Genomic DNA, 18,622 nt, shown 5'->3' on the forward strand with positions numbered 1-18,622 from the left:
AATTGGAAAGGTATCTCCGTAATTCACCACCACCCCACCCCTGCACCGCCACTGCAATTTTAATTTTTAAATTGTTTGCCCCCTTTTCAGGATCCACCATTTCACAGTTTGGAAGGAAAGCAGGATTTCTACTCTTACTTTGCATGACTATTGTGCAGCCAATTGTTATGCTTTGGACAGGCACTAGTTGACCTGCACAATAGATTTTCATCCCTCCCTGCTGGCAAGGCCTTGGCCTGCCACAAATTCTTCTCAAAATAATTAGATTAGGGTGGAGAAATCAGTGGTCAGGGACTTGTGGATATAGGCTGTTAACACAATGCATCAGTACACCAAACCTATTGCCGTAAATAAGCTTTCTCAAACACTGCTCATTTTTATACACTCAGTCATTTCAAAATTGAAAACCAAACTTCTTTTAATACTTTGGAGACTTGTTAGAATTCTGTTTGTGTTTCATTTCATTCCTCTTGAACTTTTTGTTGTGCATTCGTAAGATTTGGTGACCTTGCTGTAATAACTCAAGGATACTAAAACACAATGTCGCATGGTTTCCATAGCAATATTTATATTTTGAATTGAAAATAAGAAAGTTAATCCCCTAAAGTGTTCAGGGATACAGCAGTTTGAAGGCAAGAGAAAGAATGAAAATTAAATATGGAAGATTGTCTTTCTTCAGCTGAGAAAGCTATAAACAGAAACTTAGTAAACATCCCCGTTTTTAAATCTATTTTGTGATCAATGAGATCTCCTTTTTCACTGCTTAATAGACTGCAAAACATTTAACATCGATAACTTGGAACTCACCATTTGGCTGAACTTATATTTAGAGTAGCTTTAGCAAAGAGCTACAAGAAGAAGTGAATATGTGGGGTTGATGTGCATCCTGTTTTTGAGTTCCATGTCCTGTTTTTGAAAGTGACCACTTGTGTGTTCCTTTGTATCAAATAATTAAAACTGGAAAAATTCTGAATCCCTCTGTCAAGTCCAGCAGCATGTTAATCTTTACTATTCTTTGTCTGGATCTCTGCCTATCCTGTTTTGAAAATTAACTTATTACCTCAATAATTAATGTAAATCTTTTAGATTGTAACTTAAATTATATTTTCTATAAACAAGGGGCTTGCAGGAAACTATTTGAAAATCCAATTTATGTGAATGTGCCTGCTGAGATTTTACTTGAATAATTTAGAAAGTTTTCTAAAGTTTTTTATTGAAACTATTATTATTTTTGTCAGTCTGGCGAGCTTCGAGAAAATGCCTTTTCTCAGCAATTCTCAAGTTCTATTGTATCAAACGACTATTTAATTCAACTTCATTCATCTGAACCATAACAGTAGCAACTCTGTAATTAAATATTTTTTAAATCCTAGGTGCGGATGTAACTGAAGCTTAAAACCAAGTGATTCTGTAATTAAAATTTGACCACTTAAGATCAACCATATTTGATCTGTTTCATCTGAATAGCTTTTATTTCAGGATGGCTACATGGAAGGTGCAAGCGACACATTGTCATTTTACAGAGCATTTGAAGAGCATTTTTATTTAGGAATGAGATCTATTGTGAAATTGCAACCAGTGCAATCTTTAGATTGTATTATTTCAAGTATTGAATCGCGAATAGGATCTGCTCCTTCAGTTTTGGTCAATAAGAATATCTGATAAAACTGTCTGTATTTTACTGAAGTGTTGGCCTACCTCAAATAAACAGATCAACACCATTGTTAAAAACGCAGACAGTAAAATGTCCTGTAAAAATCCTCTGTTTGTATTTCTAATGAGGACGCTAACCTGCAGGTTTAGCGGGTTGATGCTTCATTAAAAATAACAGAGGGATTTCATGCATTCTACGATTTATGAACATGTGATGAATATCTCAGTGCAATAGCTTCGCTAAAACCTAAGTAAATGCAAATAAGGGTAAGAAAGTCCTGTTACACTGGGATCTGAATTTAAAAGCATGCAAACATGTTGAGATATTTGAAATGTCTTGAAGTGAAAAAAATGTTTAGTTTGTCACTATTATTATCTTCTGAATCTTAAAAAAGCTCAAAGTAGAAAAGCTGAAGATCTTTAAGGATTTTTTAAAAGTTGACTGTCTCTTTATTATACACAGCAATATTGAACAACCAACAGTTTCTAAGACCATTCCTCTGAGTAGCGTGTTTATAAAATAATGTTTTCATTCACTCTTAACTTTCTTCCCATCTATCTTGTTTCAAGCTACCACTGACACGTTTTTAATTAAATGTGATATTTCATACATTTCCTGTAGAATCTCAGCTATCCTTTTTCATCACGAAACAACAATGAAGAAATAATAGTTATCATGAGCTAGTAAGAGAAATAGGTGGACCATTTGAGGATGGCCTCTGTAATCCTTATTTTATTATAATCGTCTTATTAAATCCTTATTGTTGAAAGGAATTAACTACTAAGAGTGTAAAAAATTCTTTTATTCCTGCTTGACCTAGGCACTGAACTGTTGCATCTTTGACAATAATACAAGGATTTGCCTGTGCCTCCCACAGAGATTTGTGCAGTAGACTGTAGCGGCCATGGAGTTTGCATTGGAGGCACCTGTCGCTGTGACGAAGGCTGGATGGGGAGCATCTGTGATCAGCGAGCGTGTCACCCACGCTGCAGTGAGCATGGGACTTGTAAGGATGGCAAGTGTGAATGCAGCCCTGGATGGAATGGAGAGCACTGCACGATCGGTAGGATTTAAGAAAAGCATGTTTAATCTATTTGCGCTATTTAGTCTAGCATGAGAGGTTTTTTAATGGGATTTTAAACTTCTGTTGTGAATTTTCATTTGTGAATGAGTGAGTGTCCTTTTGAGCAAAAGAGATGGGAACACTTTGGCCATTTCATTGTTGAGTGCATTTTGTGGCTTGCAGTATAGGAAGCCCCTTCTATCACCCTGTACTTCAAAATCATATTTGTAAAAAGACTATGATTTAATTGTAATAAGCAGATTCACTATGAATTGTGAGGCATTGACCAGTACAGCTATAAGGAAGGCTTAAAATGTCAATAGAAGTAATAATTCCCCCTATATTAATTCAAAATCACTGTATTTTAGATCAATTTAGATCAGAATAGATTATTTAAAATTAATATTTAGTCAATTTTATTGATAAATTGCTTTTGGAGGCAATTTTGAAGCTAGTTTTACTGACATGACAGTGTCTGTTCTATTTAAACACTGCACTAATCTAATTCCATGCTATCAGTAACTATCTCTAGTCTGTAGGATCTAGGAATGTCGAGAGCAAACATGCACCTCCGTTGAATTTCATTACAGGATCTTAGCTTCAAAAATACCTGTCAAACATTTGTGGTGTTGAAAACCTGTGTTATGTTAGGTACATGTGCAGCATATGAACATATGAGACTTTGCAGCTTTAACAAATAGCACTCTAATGAAGATTAGCAGTGTGTCGTCCATTAAAGAAAGATTGCAATGAAGTTATTTTCATGATGTGAAATGTCACTTTATCCCACATGTGCACCATCTGTCCCAAGTTACTGCTGCACAGTTATGTTTCATTAGTAACAGTTTGCTGCCATGAAAAGTCTCAACAACCTGTCATTTATTTTACCTATTATCTTCCAGTTACAGTAAGTAATAGTCTCCTGATATAATACAAGCTTCAGTGAGATAATCTATTGGAGTTTACATTATGTTCCTTGGAGATGCTTTTGGGGCCATCTTTTGATCTTCTCTGTTCTAGTGGAAAAAATCCATGACTTCTAATTTTGTTGATGTTATTGTTGAGATGCTTCACAATTCCTATGTGAATAGGAAATTTATCACAACTGAGTCATAGAGCATAAGAAAAGATGAACCTGGGAACCTTTCAAGGAGAAACACATCGCTTCTCCTGAATAGTGATTGCCTTGGTCCTAAATCAATTGTATTTTAATGTAAAGTAGACTCTACCAGACTCTACCCGAGGTAAGTAATATTTCTGGGCAAAAATAAAATAATGAAATAATAATTACTCTCATTGCCATCCTCTAACTGGTTAACAGTGTTGCTACTTTCTTTTTGTGTTTTAGTCCTTGCATGGATGTTTACTTTATCTCTTGATGTTCCGTCTCTGCCAAGATGTGACTTGCTTTACAAATGGGCATAACTGTGTCACATTTCTAAAGCATTTGCATGCACTCCTCTTCTAAAGCAACATAAAATGTTGGTCCTGTGTAAATGAAATGTAAAATGAAAACAAATGGTGATGTGTAAATCTGAAAACATAAATCTATGAAGATTAATGCGAGACAAGCTGTTTTTACTTCACAGCACCATTCAAGAACATCTTGTTGCTTAACTGTTTATGGGTAGAGATTTTCAGAGAAGTAGATTATTTATTTTTAGTATTGATCATTTGTACATTATCTTGTTTCAATCTATAGATAAAATGTTCTTTCAATAATAAGATATGTTACTGATATGATAAAATCTCTTAAGAAAATAAATTATGGATTAAAGAATTAGATATTCAGGCAAAATGGAGTTCAAAAGAAGGGACATGATGATACAGTTTTCAGTGGGGTAAGAAAGGTGGAACAGAAAGTGAGTGGTCTGCTTGTTCCCTGCCCCTCTCCCCCCCTGTCTCAGCATGGCCAATCAAACATTGGACAGTCAATTGGCAGTCTCCCGGGGACAGGCAGACACTTAGCAGTGTGGAGGGTTGCTCCGAGTGCAATCAAGCATCGAAGCTGGGGCACCAAGTCGGACAGGGATGATGCCATGAACAGAAAGTTGGTAAAGGCTCTCTGCCCTCTCAATCTCTGCTTATTTCTCACGGCAGCTCAAAGGAGTGAATAAAGGAAGTCAGAAATCACACACGGGCGGCACAGTGGTTAGCATTGCTGCTTCACGGTGCCAGGGACTCGGGTTCGATTCCCGGCTTGGGTCACTGTCATGTGGAGTTTACACGTTCTCCCCGTGTCTCCGTGGGTTTCCTCCAGGTGCTCCGGTTTCCTCACACAGTCTGAAAGACGTGCTGGTTATATGCATTGACCCGAACAGGCGCCAGAGTGTGGCGACTAGGGGAATTTCACAGTAACTTCATTGCAGTGTTAATGTAAGCCTTACTTGTGACTAATAAATGATAAATAAATAAATACAAAGGCTGCTACTTTCAGCAGCATACTCTGCAGCTACATCCAGCCATGGTCCAATTGGCAGGCCTTCTCTCCTGCACTTGGCCACCCTCTCATACTAGTTGTAAAGCACTCCTGTCCGATGTTTGAAAAAATGGAGTGGACAATGAAAAGTTTTGTACAATGGGGTCATTAACAAGCTCAATTGTTTGTTAATTGATTATTTCAAAATAGCCAATGGATTTCTGATTTCCTTGCCCACTTGCCTTCTGTAATATTGGAAACTGGCATGATGACGTTAGATTGCCAACCTGGTATCAGCACCTCAAAATATACATACACATGAAGGTGAGGGGTGGAGGGGGTGTACCACCCAATTTGCAGCCATAAAATACAACCCCAGATTTCTGGGTGTTTTCTATTCAAGTTACACCTTTGTTGAAAATTAAACACATTATTAAATAATCAGTGATTCTGGTGCCAAGGGAACAAAATCTACAATACTTACCAAATTCAAAAAACATCCTTAAACCTTGTCAACACAAAGCAATATGAGTCAATTTATGCACTCCATCTTCATAATTAAACCTTTAAGCACTGGTATAATTCCGGTGAACTTTGCTGTACCTACTCCAAGTCCAGAATATTTTTTGTGAGGTGTGCTGCCAAAAACGGAACACACGACACAAGATGGAGTGTGATCAAACCCCTACACAGCTGAAGCCAAACTTCCTCCCCTTTGAATTCCAATGTCCTTGACCTAAAGGCTAATTTTTCATTAGGCTTTTTGAATATTTCTCCACTCGAGTGATGGAATCTTTCCGGACACTTGGAATAGTAACTTCAAATTCAGGTGGGATATGCAGTACTTTAAAAACCTTATCCACATGTGAAATGTTGGTTCTTCTGACACTGAATTTATTTTTCATTGGATAAATATATTGCTTCATTCTGTATTTTAAATCATTGTGATGTAAGAACGTTAGAAATAGAAGCAGGCATAAGCTATTTAGCCCTTCAAACCTCCTCCACTATTCAATAAGATCATGGCCGATCGAATTGTCCACTTTCCTGCCAACCCCTTGACTTTCTCATAGATCAAAAATCTGTCTAATTCTTAAATATGTTCAATGACCCAGTCCTCACTGTTCTGTGGGAAGAGGATTCTAATGATGAATGATTCTCTGAAAGAAAATATTCTCCCTCATCTCCATCTTAAATAGGAGATCCCTTTTTTGAAAATGCACTCCCTCAGTATAGCTTCACCCTCAAGGGGAAACATTCAGTATCCACCCTGTCAAGCCTCCTCAGAATCCTGTATGTTCCAATAAGATCACCTCTCATTCTTCTGAACTTCAATACGTACAGACCAAACCTGCTCAAGCTTTCCTCATGGGACAGCCCCTGAGTCATTGGAGAAACCAACCTAGTGCATGGGTGGCATGGTGGCACAGTGGTTAGCACTGCTGTCTCACAGGACCAGGGACCTGGGTTCGGTTCCCAGCTTGGGTCAGTGTCTGTGCGGAGTCTGCATGTTCTCCCCGTGTGTGCATGAGTTTCCTCCCACAGTCCGAAAGATATGCTGGTTAGGTGCATTGGCCATGCTAAATTCTCCCTCAGTGAACCTGACCAGGCGCCGGAGTGTGGGACTGGGGGATTTCCACACATTGCAGTGTTAATATAAGCCTACTTGTGACACTAATAACTAAACTTAAACTTAAAAACTGAATGCTTTGTGAACTGCCTCCAATGCAAGTATATTCCTTCTTAAATAAGATCATTTAAACTATACACAGTACTCGCATGTGTCGTCTCATCAATGCCCTGTACAGTTGTATCAAGACTTCCCTATTTTTATGCCCTATCCCTCTTGCAATAAAGGCAAATATTTCATTTATATTCCTAATTGCTTGCTGTGCTCGCGTACCAAACTTTTGTGATTTATGTATGAGGATATGTGGGTCCCTCTCCATCAAAGCATTCTGCAGACACTTTCTCCATTTAAATAATAGTCTGCATTTCTATTCTTCCTCGCAAAGTGGAGAACCTCATTTCCCCCATTATGCTCCGACTGCCTGTGTTTTTCCCACTCACTTAGCCTATCAATGTCTCTTTACAGACTCAGTTTACCCTCCTTGAAGAATGCTTTCCTACTTATTTTTAAAGCCTCAGCAAATTTGACCACAATACATTTGTTCCCTTCAGCGATTGAAATCCCAGCAGTTATTCCTGTGGCATTCCACAAGTTTAGAGTTTGCCAATTTGAAAATCACCCATCTATTCCCACTCTGTCCAGAGTTTTACACTCCCCGCCCAGCAGTTTCTGAGGGAGCAGAAAATAGCATGAAAAGGTTTCCCACTGGGATCATGTCTGCCCCAACTTAGACATGATTTTATGGTGGGGTATACAGCTCCTGGACAGGAAGCCCATCCTTGCTCCTATGAAGGCCGGTAAGCCCACTTGATGGCCACTTAAGGGCCTGTACCATCCCCACCTTAACCTTTAGGCTGGCAGGTACCGGATGACCGAGGGTGGGGAAACTGAAAAGGTTTCCACCTTTGATCTCAGGCTGGAAGGGGAAAATGCAGGAATTAGAAGGCCTCATCAGACTGGGGACATCCTTCTCTCAGAGACCAGGGAGTTCCAGTCCTCCCAGCCCTGCCTCTCCTCCCGGCCTACACCCTAGCAATGCAATTGCCACTCACCACCTGACACCCCCAGGAAATCTTCTAACTTCCTGCCCCAGGAGCCCTGGTATTTATCAGCACTGTGGTCCCAGGACTTAATCTCCGGCACGGCACTGCAGTACTTCTTCCGGTCATTGCTGCGCTGTGTCTGGATAGCCTGGAGAGCTATCAGCCAATCTGATTGGCTGACTAATCTCCAAGGAGGGCCTACTGTCCAAATGTGGACAAAAATGTCACCTGCTGCCAATCACCGCTTTTACAGCGTGATATGGCAGAGGACCTGTAAGATTCAGCGGGATTGTACTCCTCACCAACTCTCAGGATGATGGGTAACTCGTACTCGCCATCCTGAAAATGCAGGTCTCTGTTTCCTGCTTATTAACCAATCCTCTATCTAAGCCAATATATTACCCCAGCAGCATGAACTCTTGTGTAGTAATCTTTTATGTGGCACCTTATTAAATGCCTTTTGGAAGTTCCAATACACTATAGCTATTGGTTCTCCTTTATCCACCCTGATTGTTACATTCTCAAAGAACTCGAATAAATTTGTCAAACATGATTTCCCTTTCTCAAACCATGCTTGATTTTCACAATGTCCTGCTTCTGTTGCCTCAAGAATGGATTCTCGCATCTTTCCAATGACAGCTGTTAGGTTAATTGGCCGGTATTTTCCTGCTTTCTCACTCCCACCTTTCTGGAATAGAAGTGTTATGTTTGCAGTTTTCTAATCCGCATGGGCCTTTCCAAAATGTGAGAAATTTTGGATGAATGTAACTATTACATCCACTAGCTCTGTAAACATTTGTTTTAAGACCCTAGGATGCAGGCATCAGGTTCAGGGGACTCATCAGCCTTTAGTCTCAATAGTTTCCGAGTACTTTTTCTCGAGTTTGCTTTAAGTTTCTCTATCCCTTTTGCCACTTGATTTTCTCTTCTTATTAGTGGGATGTTTTTCTGTCTTCTTCCATAACAGATACAAAATACTGTCCAAAGCCTCTTTTATTTCCTAATTTGCCATTATGAATTCCTCAGTCTCATCCCTAAGATACCAACAGTCACTGACTTCCAATGTTCCTTTAAATCAACTTCAATATCTTCGACCTTGTCTATTAATCTCTCCACAGACTTCCATCGCCAGTGTGAGTAATCATCTCCAGCATGGCTTTCATTCCAAACTGTTTTCCAATGTCATCCCATTTTAACACATGAAAATGAATGTCACCCAAGGTATCTCAACAAAGCCTAAACAGCATTATAACCTTCAGGGCATCATTATTAAAGTTCACAAATCATGGATTAACATTAAAAACCTGTGTTCTTAAAATACTTTACAAAAAGTGAACATTTTGTTTTCTGGATGGTAGTTTTCAGCCAAGCTCTCCACATTCGCCAGTGACATCAGACTCAGTGAAGCCCCTCTCCCCCACCCCTACACACAGTAATGAGCCGCTCTTTCACCATCATCCCCTATCCCCTCCTGCCCCCACCCCCTCCAATCCTGCCACCTCTTTTGGTTTCATTGTCAGTGCCAGTGAAGCAGTTGCCAGCCTGGAGTAAGGAGCAAGTACAAAAGGAGCTAAAACATGGTAAAGTTAGAAGCCGACACTCACATTCCCAGCTCAGCTGCACATCCTCCTGGTTTGTCCCGCACGACATCTGTCACTGAGTTACACTTGCCTGCCTCTGTCTGCACCAAGTTGGCACACAAATATCCTGGGCCTGTCTGGCACTCACCACTAAAAGTGTTTTCTGAGGCAGAGGGCACTTTGGGATCGCTGCCATTCCTTACTACTTGGCACAAGCAGTCAGTGAGACCAGCCAAAGCCTCGGCATTGTTGCCTTGAAGGAGACAGAGCTCACAATTCCGCACAGTTTTGAAACTCCTGTCTGAAACTGAACTAATGCTTGCTGTTTCAATTTCATCGTCAGAGATTGATCTCACAAGCTTGGTGATTTCAAAGTAAAGAAGAATTTCATTTTCTGAATAGATAGGGAGATAAAAAAGTAAGTTGGGAAAGCAAGTTTAATATTTAAAGTCTTATAGAGAGCCATGTATAATATGGATATTTGCAGGATGTTATTCTGATTATCTACATGCGACACGAATCACAATTCCACTTCAAATTATAGTCATAGATCTGCAGTGTCATTACGGTACAGAAGAAGGCCATTCAGGCCACCAAATCTATGCTGGCTCTCCGATGAGCATTCCAGTCAGTCCCTTTCTCCCAATCTATCCCCTATAGTCCTAGAACATAGAACATTACAGTGCAGTACAGGCCCTTCGGCCCTCGATGTTGCGCCGACCAGTGAAACCAATCTAAAGCCCCTCTAATCTACACTATTCCAATATCATCCATATGTTTATCCAATGACCATGCTCTTAATGTTGACGAGTCCACTACTGCTGCAGGCAGGGCATTCCACGCCCTTACTACTCTCTGAGTAAAGAACCTACCTCTAACATCTGTCCTATATCTCTCACCCCTCAATTTAAAGCTATGTCCCCTCGTGTTAGCCATCACCATCTGAGGAAAAAGGCTCTCACTTTCCACCCTATCTAATCCTCTGATCATCTTGTATCCCACTATTAAGTCACCTCTTAACCTTCTCTCTAACGAAAACAACCTCAAGTCCCTCAGCCTTTCCTCATACGATCTTCCCACTATACCAGGCAACATCCTGGTAAATCTCCTCTGCACCCTTTCCAATGATACACATCTTTCCTATAATGTGGCGACCAGAACTGTACGCAATACTCCAAGTGCGGTCGCACCAGAGTTTTGTACAATTGCAGCATGACCTCATGGCTCCGCAACTCAATCCCTCTACCAATAAAAGCTAACACTCCGTACGCCTTCTTAACAACCCTATCAACCTGGGTGCCAACTTTCAGAGATCTATGCACATGGACACCCAGACCCCTCTGTTCATCCGAACTACCAAGTATCTTACCATTAGCCCAGTACTCTGTATTCCTGTTACTCCTTCCAAAGTGAATCACCTCACACTTTTCCGCATTAAACTCCATTTGCCACCTCTCATAGCTTACCATATCTATGTCCCTCTGTAACCTGCCACTTCCCTCCGCACTGTCTACAACTCCACCGACTTTAATGTCATCCGCAAATTTACTAATCCATCCCTCCATCCTTATTCTCTGGGAGGCTAGGGAGGCAATCTCCTCCCTAGCCTCCCAGAGAATCCTAGGATAAATCCCATCCGGCCCAGGGAACTTATCTATTTTTACGCTTTCCAGAATTGCTAACAGCTCCTCCTTATGAACCTCAATCCCGTCCAGTCCAACTGCCTGCATCTCAGTTCTCCCCTCGACAACACTGTCCCTCTCCTGTGTAAATACCGACGAAAAATATTCATTTAGTGCCTCTCCTATCTCTTCAGACTCCACGCACAACTTCCCACTACTGTCCTTGACTGGCCGTAATCTTACCCTCGTCATTCTTTTACTCCTGACATACCTATAGAAAGCTTTAGGGTTTTCCTTGATCCTACCTGCCAAAGACTTCTCATGTACCCTCCTGGCTCTTCTTACTCTTTCTTTAGGTCCTTCCTGGCTAACTTGTAACTCTCAAGTGCCCTAACTGAGCCTTCACATCTCATCTTAACATAAGTCTCCTTCTTCCTCTTCACAAGAGATTCAACCTGCTTAGTAAACCACGGTTCTCTCACACGTCTGCTTCCTCCCTGCCTGACAGGTACATATTTACCAAGGACACATAGTAGCTGTTCCTTGAACAAGTTCCACAGTACAATTGTACCCATCCCCTGCAGTTTCCTTCCCCAACCTACGCCACCTAAATCTCGCCTAATCGCATCATAATTTCCTTTCCCCCAGCTATAACTCTTGCCCTTTGATATATACCCATCCCTTTCCATTGCTAAGGTAAATACAATCGAATTGTGGTCACTGTCACCAAAGTGCTCACTTACCTCCAAATCTAACACCTGGCTTGGTTCATTCCCCAGTACCAAATCCAATGTGGCCTCGCCTCTTGTTGGTCTATCTACATACTGCGTCCTGTATTACCTTTCATTACCTTTGCCACAAGCACTTTCAAGTGCTTCTCATTTTGTGCAGTGAAAATAATTTGTACCATCATTAATCTCAGTAGTTTGTACGAGGGAAGTTCGATCATCTGAACTCAATTTATTCAGTTGGACATTTTGTGTTGGGTGAAGTTTTCATGGCAGCGAAATGTCACTACAGAATTGTAGTCTCGAATTTGAGGTCCCGTTCATATTTTTACTCTAGTGGAAAGTATAAAAACAGAAGATAAAGCAATGCCATCTAAGAAGAAAATGGCACAGACTTTTTTGTCACAATGAAAGCCTTGTTGTTTCTTGACACTGTTTTCTTGCTGTAAATGTCCTACTTTCCTTTTTGTTTTGTGCTGATTGATTAACCTCTAATGTCTCTTAGCTAGTAGAAATGTTCTTCCTTCAACCTTTCCTGAATGCCCTTTCTGCTTTATCTCTCAAGCTCACTATCTGGATAAGGTAGTGAAAGGTACGGCTTTATTCCTATATCTTTAGTAAACTGTTTATGATGTGATTTAAAGTTCATCTTTTAGAATTTCTAATTCTGTCGCTGTTGTAATCATTCTTCATCAGTCTGATGTGATCCGCTTAGCTTTATTCACTGGCTTGCAGTTGTAATAAGTTGATGGCCTGTTGCTGTAAACTGTCCTTTCAGAATTATTTTATTATTTCCATTGGTAATATTTCAGAGAAATGCAATTGCAACTGAACTGGACCATTGAGTCCCTTAGTGAGAAAAGGGAGAAAGGTTGCTACAAGTATACCCATAGATTTTGACTTTTTTTCTCTCCTGCCAAATTTTAATAGATTCATGCATCTGAAGTATGTGAACAGAAAGAAATAAGCACACACATTAAAATAATTACATTGCGGAGGTATACAGCCCATGCTGTGATGGTTGAAAGTATGAGTACTCTCAAAGGCTGATATTGAAGCCTGCCAAATTATGCAAGTGTATAGTGTGAAGATATTTTCATGTATGGCTCAACGATTGTAATAGATTAATGTATGTCACATCCTAACAAATTAACGTTAAACTCGAGGACTGGTTGCCAATCCACTTGCCTCAGATTTAAGGAGTTCTATTAAACTTTGATCGGAATTCTCCAACTTGCTGGCAGCTGAGATTATCTGGTCCCAGTGCTGTGAACGGAGACTTGGCTGAGCGCCAAATTCTCCATTCTAACTAGCAGCGGTAGCAGGGTGTGCGAGACTGGATAATTCTGACCATTAACTGGTTCTCTGGCATCTGTACTTCATCAAACATCAAAAATGTACAGACCCAATTTTGAATTGATGGTGAAAATTTTCACACATTCAATTGAATTTAACCTGTGTGTAGTTACATAATCCATCAAGGGCAATTTCATAAACTACTTGATTTTAAAAATTGTTTGCTGAACTTGCTGGTGTTTCAACCTCTTGCACACTTCATTGGCAAGCTGAATATTGTTCCACCATCAGAAAAATGACAGAAGAGTATAGTGATTATTACAGTTTCCAGTTCTGATGACAGGTTTGACCGTGAAGTATTTACCCATGCTCTTTCTATAGTTGCCTTCCATCCTGTCGTGTACTCCAGCATTTTATTCTTTGACTTTTTTATCCTTAACTATATCCATGGATGCCTGAACAAAATTAGAGAAACATATACAATCCTGAACATTAAATCAGCTTTATAATATTATTGTGATATTGAATTCTGCTTGTTGCTACTCAGAGGACCCATTCAGTCTGTTAGCTGAATATCTGCTTAATGTTTTTTTGTGAATAGTTTGTTGTTGAATGAAAATTACACAGGACCCTGCAAAACAATGTAACACACTTAAAAAAGAAAATTGTATGCGTTTTGCTCTGAACAGTCACTGTTTGAAGCTTTTTATGTTGCATCTTCCATAGTTTGGGGACTAAACTGGAACCATTTGTTAGGTACTATGCAATCAACGAAGTGTCAAGAATCGGATCCAAGCTACGCATACGTATTTCCTATGAGCAGGGAGCAGGACTTCATATTGGTAGAATAGTTTGCATGCGTTACAAATGACCACCAGCAATATGTAAACGAAGAAGCGATATGGTGATGCAAAGTGAGTGTGCACCTGGAATTTGAAACCACTGATGCCATTTAGCAAAGCAATTCCACACAATTCCACATTCCCGAGCACACCCAGGCTTCATCTTGCATTGCTGAACACAATGTTAGATGGATTAAAGGAGCACTCTCACTACCAACTCTCCTCCCCCCGCACCCCCCCCCCCCCACCCTCCCCCCAACCATTTAAAGGAATCAGAAAGTACTTACAGGTTAGTTGTTGGATTATTTCTTCTGGCTTTGAATACTTTATAGGGGATGATCTGTTTGGCCTGTTTTTGTCATATAAAATATTGTGCTTAAAGAGTTGCTTCCAGACATGTGTGGCCTCTTAAGGCTTCCTTTACGAATTGACCATGACTGGGTGAATGAACAGAGACCCCAGAGAGCAGGGTATGCTGCTGGAGGAGATGAAGGCATTGGAGAGAAAGAGAGTGGCTCTCAGCCAATTGCCATATCCACAGAGGGTATTCAGACCCTCTTCCTTTAGCAGTGACCAATGCATTAGATATTTTCATTTCAATCAAGAGATCATGAGTGAAATCTGTCAACTGCTGTAGCCAAAACTGCAGCCTCAGAACAGGATAGTTCATAAGTTCATAAGATATAGGAGCAGAATAAGGCCATTCGGCCCATCGAGTCCGCTCCGCCACTCGATCATGGCTGATACGCTCCTCATCCCCATTTTCCTGCCTTCTCCCCATAACTCTTCAACCCATTACCAATTAAAAATGTCTAACTCCTCCTCAAATTTACTCGCTGTCTCAGCATCCACCGCACTTTCGGGTAGCAAATTCCACAGATTCACAACCCTTTGGGAGAAGTAGTTTCTCCTCAATCCTGTTTTAAATTTGCTACCCTTTAAAATAAGGACAGCATTACCTGTGACCATCATGCTGAATATGGCGTTTATGCATCTGGCTCTATTCTGCTTCCTTCTGGGGGAATAAGCAGCACCTTGCACTCTGCAGTGCATTCCTGTATGAGGAAGGTCACAGAGATTCTTTATATAAAGCGAGAAACACATTCACCTTATTCTGTCTTGACAGGCACAAACAAGGAGAGTGTGCATCAAGTTGGCAGGAAAATACAGCTTTGCCCATGCTGCAGAATGCCATTGACTGCATGTGCATTTTCATGTGTGTGCTTCATCATTTTCATTGAGATGGATTTTATTCGCACAAAGTACACCTTGGGTGTGACCACAGGCAGATGAACACCCATTATCCCAGCAATAGTCACCATTTTTTCATTCTGCAGCAGTCTCTGTGCCACTTGCATTTGACAAATCAAAGGCTGGATACTGATGACAAGAGCTATCTCTCATGACATGCCTCCCGACTCCAGTCAGGAACTCATGCAGATGTGAACAACAGGCCGATAATGTTGTCTCAAGAAACATTCCCAGCACCATCCTCGAGCAATGTTTCCACTGCCTGGACAGCTTTGCAAGAGCCCTGCAGAACTCAGCAAGCAGGTGTCAACATTTGTTGTCGGTATATGCTGCCTGTTGCACAACCTGGCTAGTGTGAAAGAACAACCTTTGCCGCCATGCGTCCTGAAAGAAGCAGAGGAGCTGGAAGACAAGGAAGAGGAGGAGGAGGAGGAAAGACAAGAACAATAATAAAATAACAATAATAGGACAAAAACAACTGGAAGAAGGGGAAGGGAAGTCCGTTTCTGCCTGGAATCCATGTGCAAATCTCAGTACAAAGCCCTGTTCCAAGTTGATGTTTGTCTCCTCCATAGGGCCCGATTTTACCATTTAGAGACTAAGTGCCGGGTGCGGGCATCAAATAGATCTGAGCCCGGGGAGGCCGCGCTCCAGCGCGCCCATACGCTTTTTTCCGGCGCCGGTCCAGTGGGCGGGGCTTAGTGCCGCCAGAATGATAGGAGCTCCGAACAGCGCATGCGCAGTTCGGAAACAATCTGACAGAACGCGCCTGGCCACAAAAAAAAAGCAGAGAGCCTCTTTGCCGTTCATCCTCTGGTCGGGGAGGTTGGGGGGGGGGGGGGGAGGGGGTGTGACTTATCATCCCGAGGGGGGGTGGGAGTGGGGGGGGTGTGACTTATCATCCCCTGGGGGGGTGGGAGGGGAGGGGGGGTGATGTCTCATCCTCTAGTCGGGGGGGGTTCCGCTGCGTGTCTGCGGCCGATCCCTCCTGGCACCATCACTGGTACACTACAAGCCACAGCCATCTCTCCCGCTCCCTCACACCAGCAGGGAAGAGTAATCTGTGGCTGGTAGTGTACCAGTGATGGTGCCAGGAGGGATCGGCCACATACACGCAGCGGAATCCCCCCGACTAGAGGATGATACGTCACACCCCCTCTTCCCCCGTCCCGCCACCACCCAGAGGATGATACGTCACACCCCCTCTCCACCGCCCCCCCCCACCCCGAGGGGATGAGACGTCACACCCCCTCCCCATCCACCCCCCCAGAGGATGAGACGTCACACCCCCTCCCCTCCCACCCCCCCCCAGAGGATGAGACATCACACCCCCCCTCCCCTCCCTCCCGCCCCCCCCCCCCAAGAGGGCGATGTGGGCCCGCCCCCTCTCCTCATTTCCCCCCCCCCCCCAACCAGAGTTCCAACTGGGCCCCCCCCCCTCCTCCGGCAGACGCCAGCGGACCTGTGTGAAGCCCGGTCACTTCAGCCGTGGCTCGAAGTCAGTGTCCAGGAACGTGCTGCAGGCTGTCGAAGGACTGAAGGTGAGCGGGAAGGATGGTGGAGGGAGACCACGATTGACGTAGGTTAGGGGTGTGCTCTGCCAGGGGGGCCTGCCTCCCAAAGGGGTCCAATCCCGGAAGGGGGGCGGGGGAGGGAGGGGTGCCTCCCAGAGGAATCCAATCCCCGGGGGGAGGGTCGGCCTCCCAGAGGGGTCTGATCCCGTGGGGGGGGGGGGGGGGCGGTCTGCCGGGGTGGTTGGAGGGGGTGTCCGCGAAGGGTGGGCCTCAGCGATTCCCCTGCCGAATAAAAGTACAAGTTGGACTTTTATTTATCAGGTCGGTAAAGGCGCGGACGCGAATTGGGCCGAATGCTGGTAAAGGGGGGATTGATGGTAAAGTTGGGCGCGTGCTTCATTATGCTGATTTAAATGCATGCAAATGCATTTAAATTGTCACGCCGGCCAATCTGTGCGCGCACCAGAATGGCGCCCGAATCGGCCATTGGTAAAGGCGCGATCCGCTAGGGTGCGGATCGCCGCATAGGCCCGACGCCCAACTTTACCGCCATTTTACAGGCGCGAAGTTTTGGTAAAACCGGGCCCATAGTGTTTGACACTGAGCACAGGCTTCCTAGCAGGCTTTCCATTGCACCGAGCATTTGGTTTGTGTACACCCATCACTTTTCCTCTGTAGCTTGATTCATCAAAGTTGTCACCTAAGTCCCCTGTGGCAGAATTAGTCTGCAACCTCTTCCTCTGAAAGCTGACACCTGCACTATCCTGTCAACCCCTTGGTTCCCACAGACTAGTGTCCTGGGTCCCACCACTTGCAGATTCCCCCATCATTTCCTCTAAAATATGTACAGTTTTAGACTCTGATCTGGTGGATGCAAGTGTGCGACTGAGTGATGGTGACTCTTCATCTTTACCCTCTTTCACTTCGGACTCAGATCGGAAGGCCCATGGACATGGCTGCTGTCTGCCTTTGCAGGGTGGGCAACACCAGGCCATCAGCAGGAGCTGCAGTGGGAACTCTTCCATCCTAAGTCTAGACGATTACTACTCCTATTCATAAATGTTGCAATACGTGTTACTGCATAAAAACTTTCTGTTATGAATTTTGCTAACTCCGGGGTTCCCAGGCCTTTGGTTCTGAACTATTTGCCTTTACCATCGTACCTTGCGGTAACCTGCTTTTGGCTGAAGTGAACAATGATTCGTACAATACTTTAAATACATTAAAATATCAGTAAATATGTTTTAAAATCATAATTGTTTAATTCTCTTACAGCATTCACATACGTGTAAACTATTCTCTCATTAGCTTATTAACTTGTTTCAAGAATCATTTAACTCTTTACTGGTAGTCCTGTCAGTGCCATAATAGATTCTGTTTAAAAACCTTATTAACTGGTTAGAAATCTCCCACAGCACATGCCCAATCGTATTTTTTAACGTTTGTAGACCCAAATGCTTCACAACAGTGTGCCTGTACATTCAGTGTATGTTATTATGATGAAAGAGGGGAAGAGTCTGGAGGAAAATGGAATGAGGTTGCACTTTAAGTTGATGCTGCTGTCAGGAAAATGAGGAATTATGCTTTTTCTTTGGTGATATCACTGATATTTTCTTCTTCTGCTGGAAAGCAGGCTGGTAGGGATTTGATTGTTGTAATTAGATTAAGAGACAGAGTGACTGCAGGGGTCTAAAACAACAGCAAGAAGTGGTTTTGACATGTTAATAAGCCAAGAAAAACTTCAATAAGAATTTACACAGCAGTAAAGAAAATAGTTCTGAAAAAAAGGGAAACATGTATAAGTTGTAAAGATTTTAAGTAAGTCAGGCAAATATAGGGTAAGTTTACTTTTTAAAAATCAGAATTAAAGGAAAGAATTTGATCAGTTCTGAGAGATAGGATGAAACAATAGAGGATAGAAAGATCAAAAGGAAGAAACACATTTTAAGGAAACAGTGAAGCTGTGTGATAGACTGCAGC

The 18,622-nt window shown here is 42.4% G+C and overlaps 1 protein-coding gene across 4 annotated transcripts in view; it reads left to right on the forward strand.

The window, feature by feature from the left end:
- Positions 1-18,622, forward strand: part of tenm4 (teneurin transmembrane protein 4) — a 395,445-nt gene that overhangs the window by 278,572 nt on the left and 98,251 nt on the right. For 2 of the 4 annotated variants that reach the window (XM_078222800.1, XM_078222802.1), the window contains 2 exons: positions 2,532-2,717; positions 12,305-12,331. In XM_078222800.1, coding sequence (XP_078078926.1) covers positions 2,532-2,717; positions 12,305-12,331 — 213 coding nt within the window. The remainder of the gene's footprint in view (positions 1-2,531; positions 2,718-12,304; positions 12,332-18,622) is intronic. The other 2 variants (XM_078222801.1, XM_078222799.1) reach the window with 1 other exon arrangement.

Source organism: Mustelus asterias, chromosome 10, assembly GCF_964213995.1.
Source record: "Mustelus asterias chromosome 10, sMusAst1.hap1.1, whole genome shotgun sequence".
NCBI classification, from domain to species: Eukaryota; Metazoa; Chordata; class Chondrichthyes; order Carcharhiniformes; family Triakidae; genus Mustelus; species Mustelus asterias.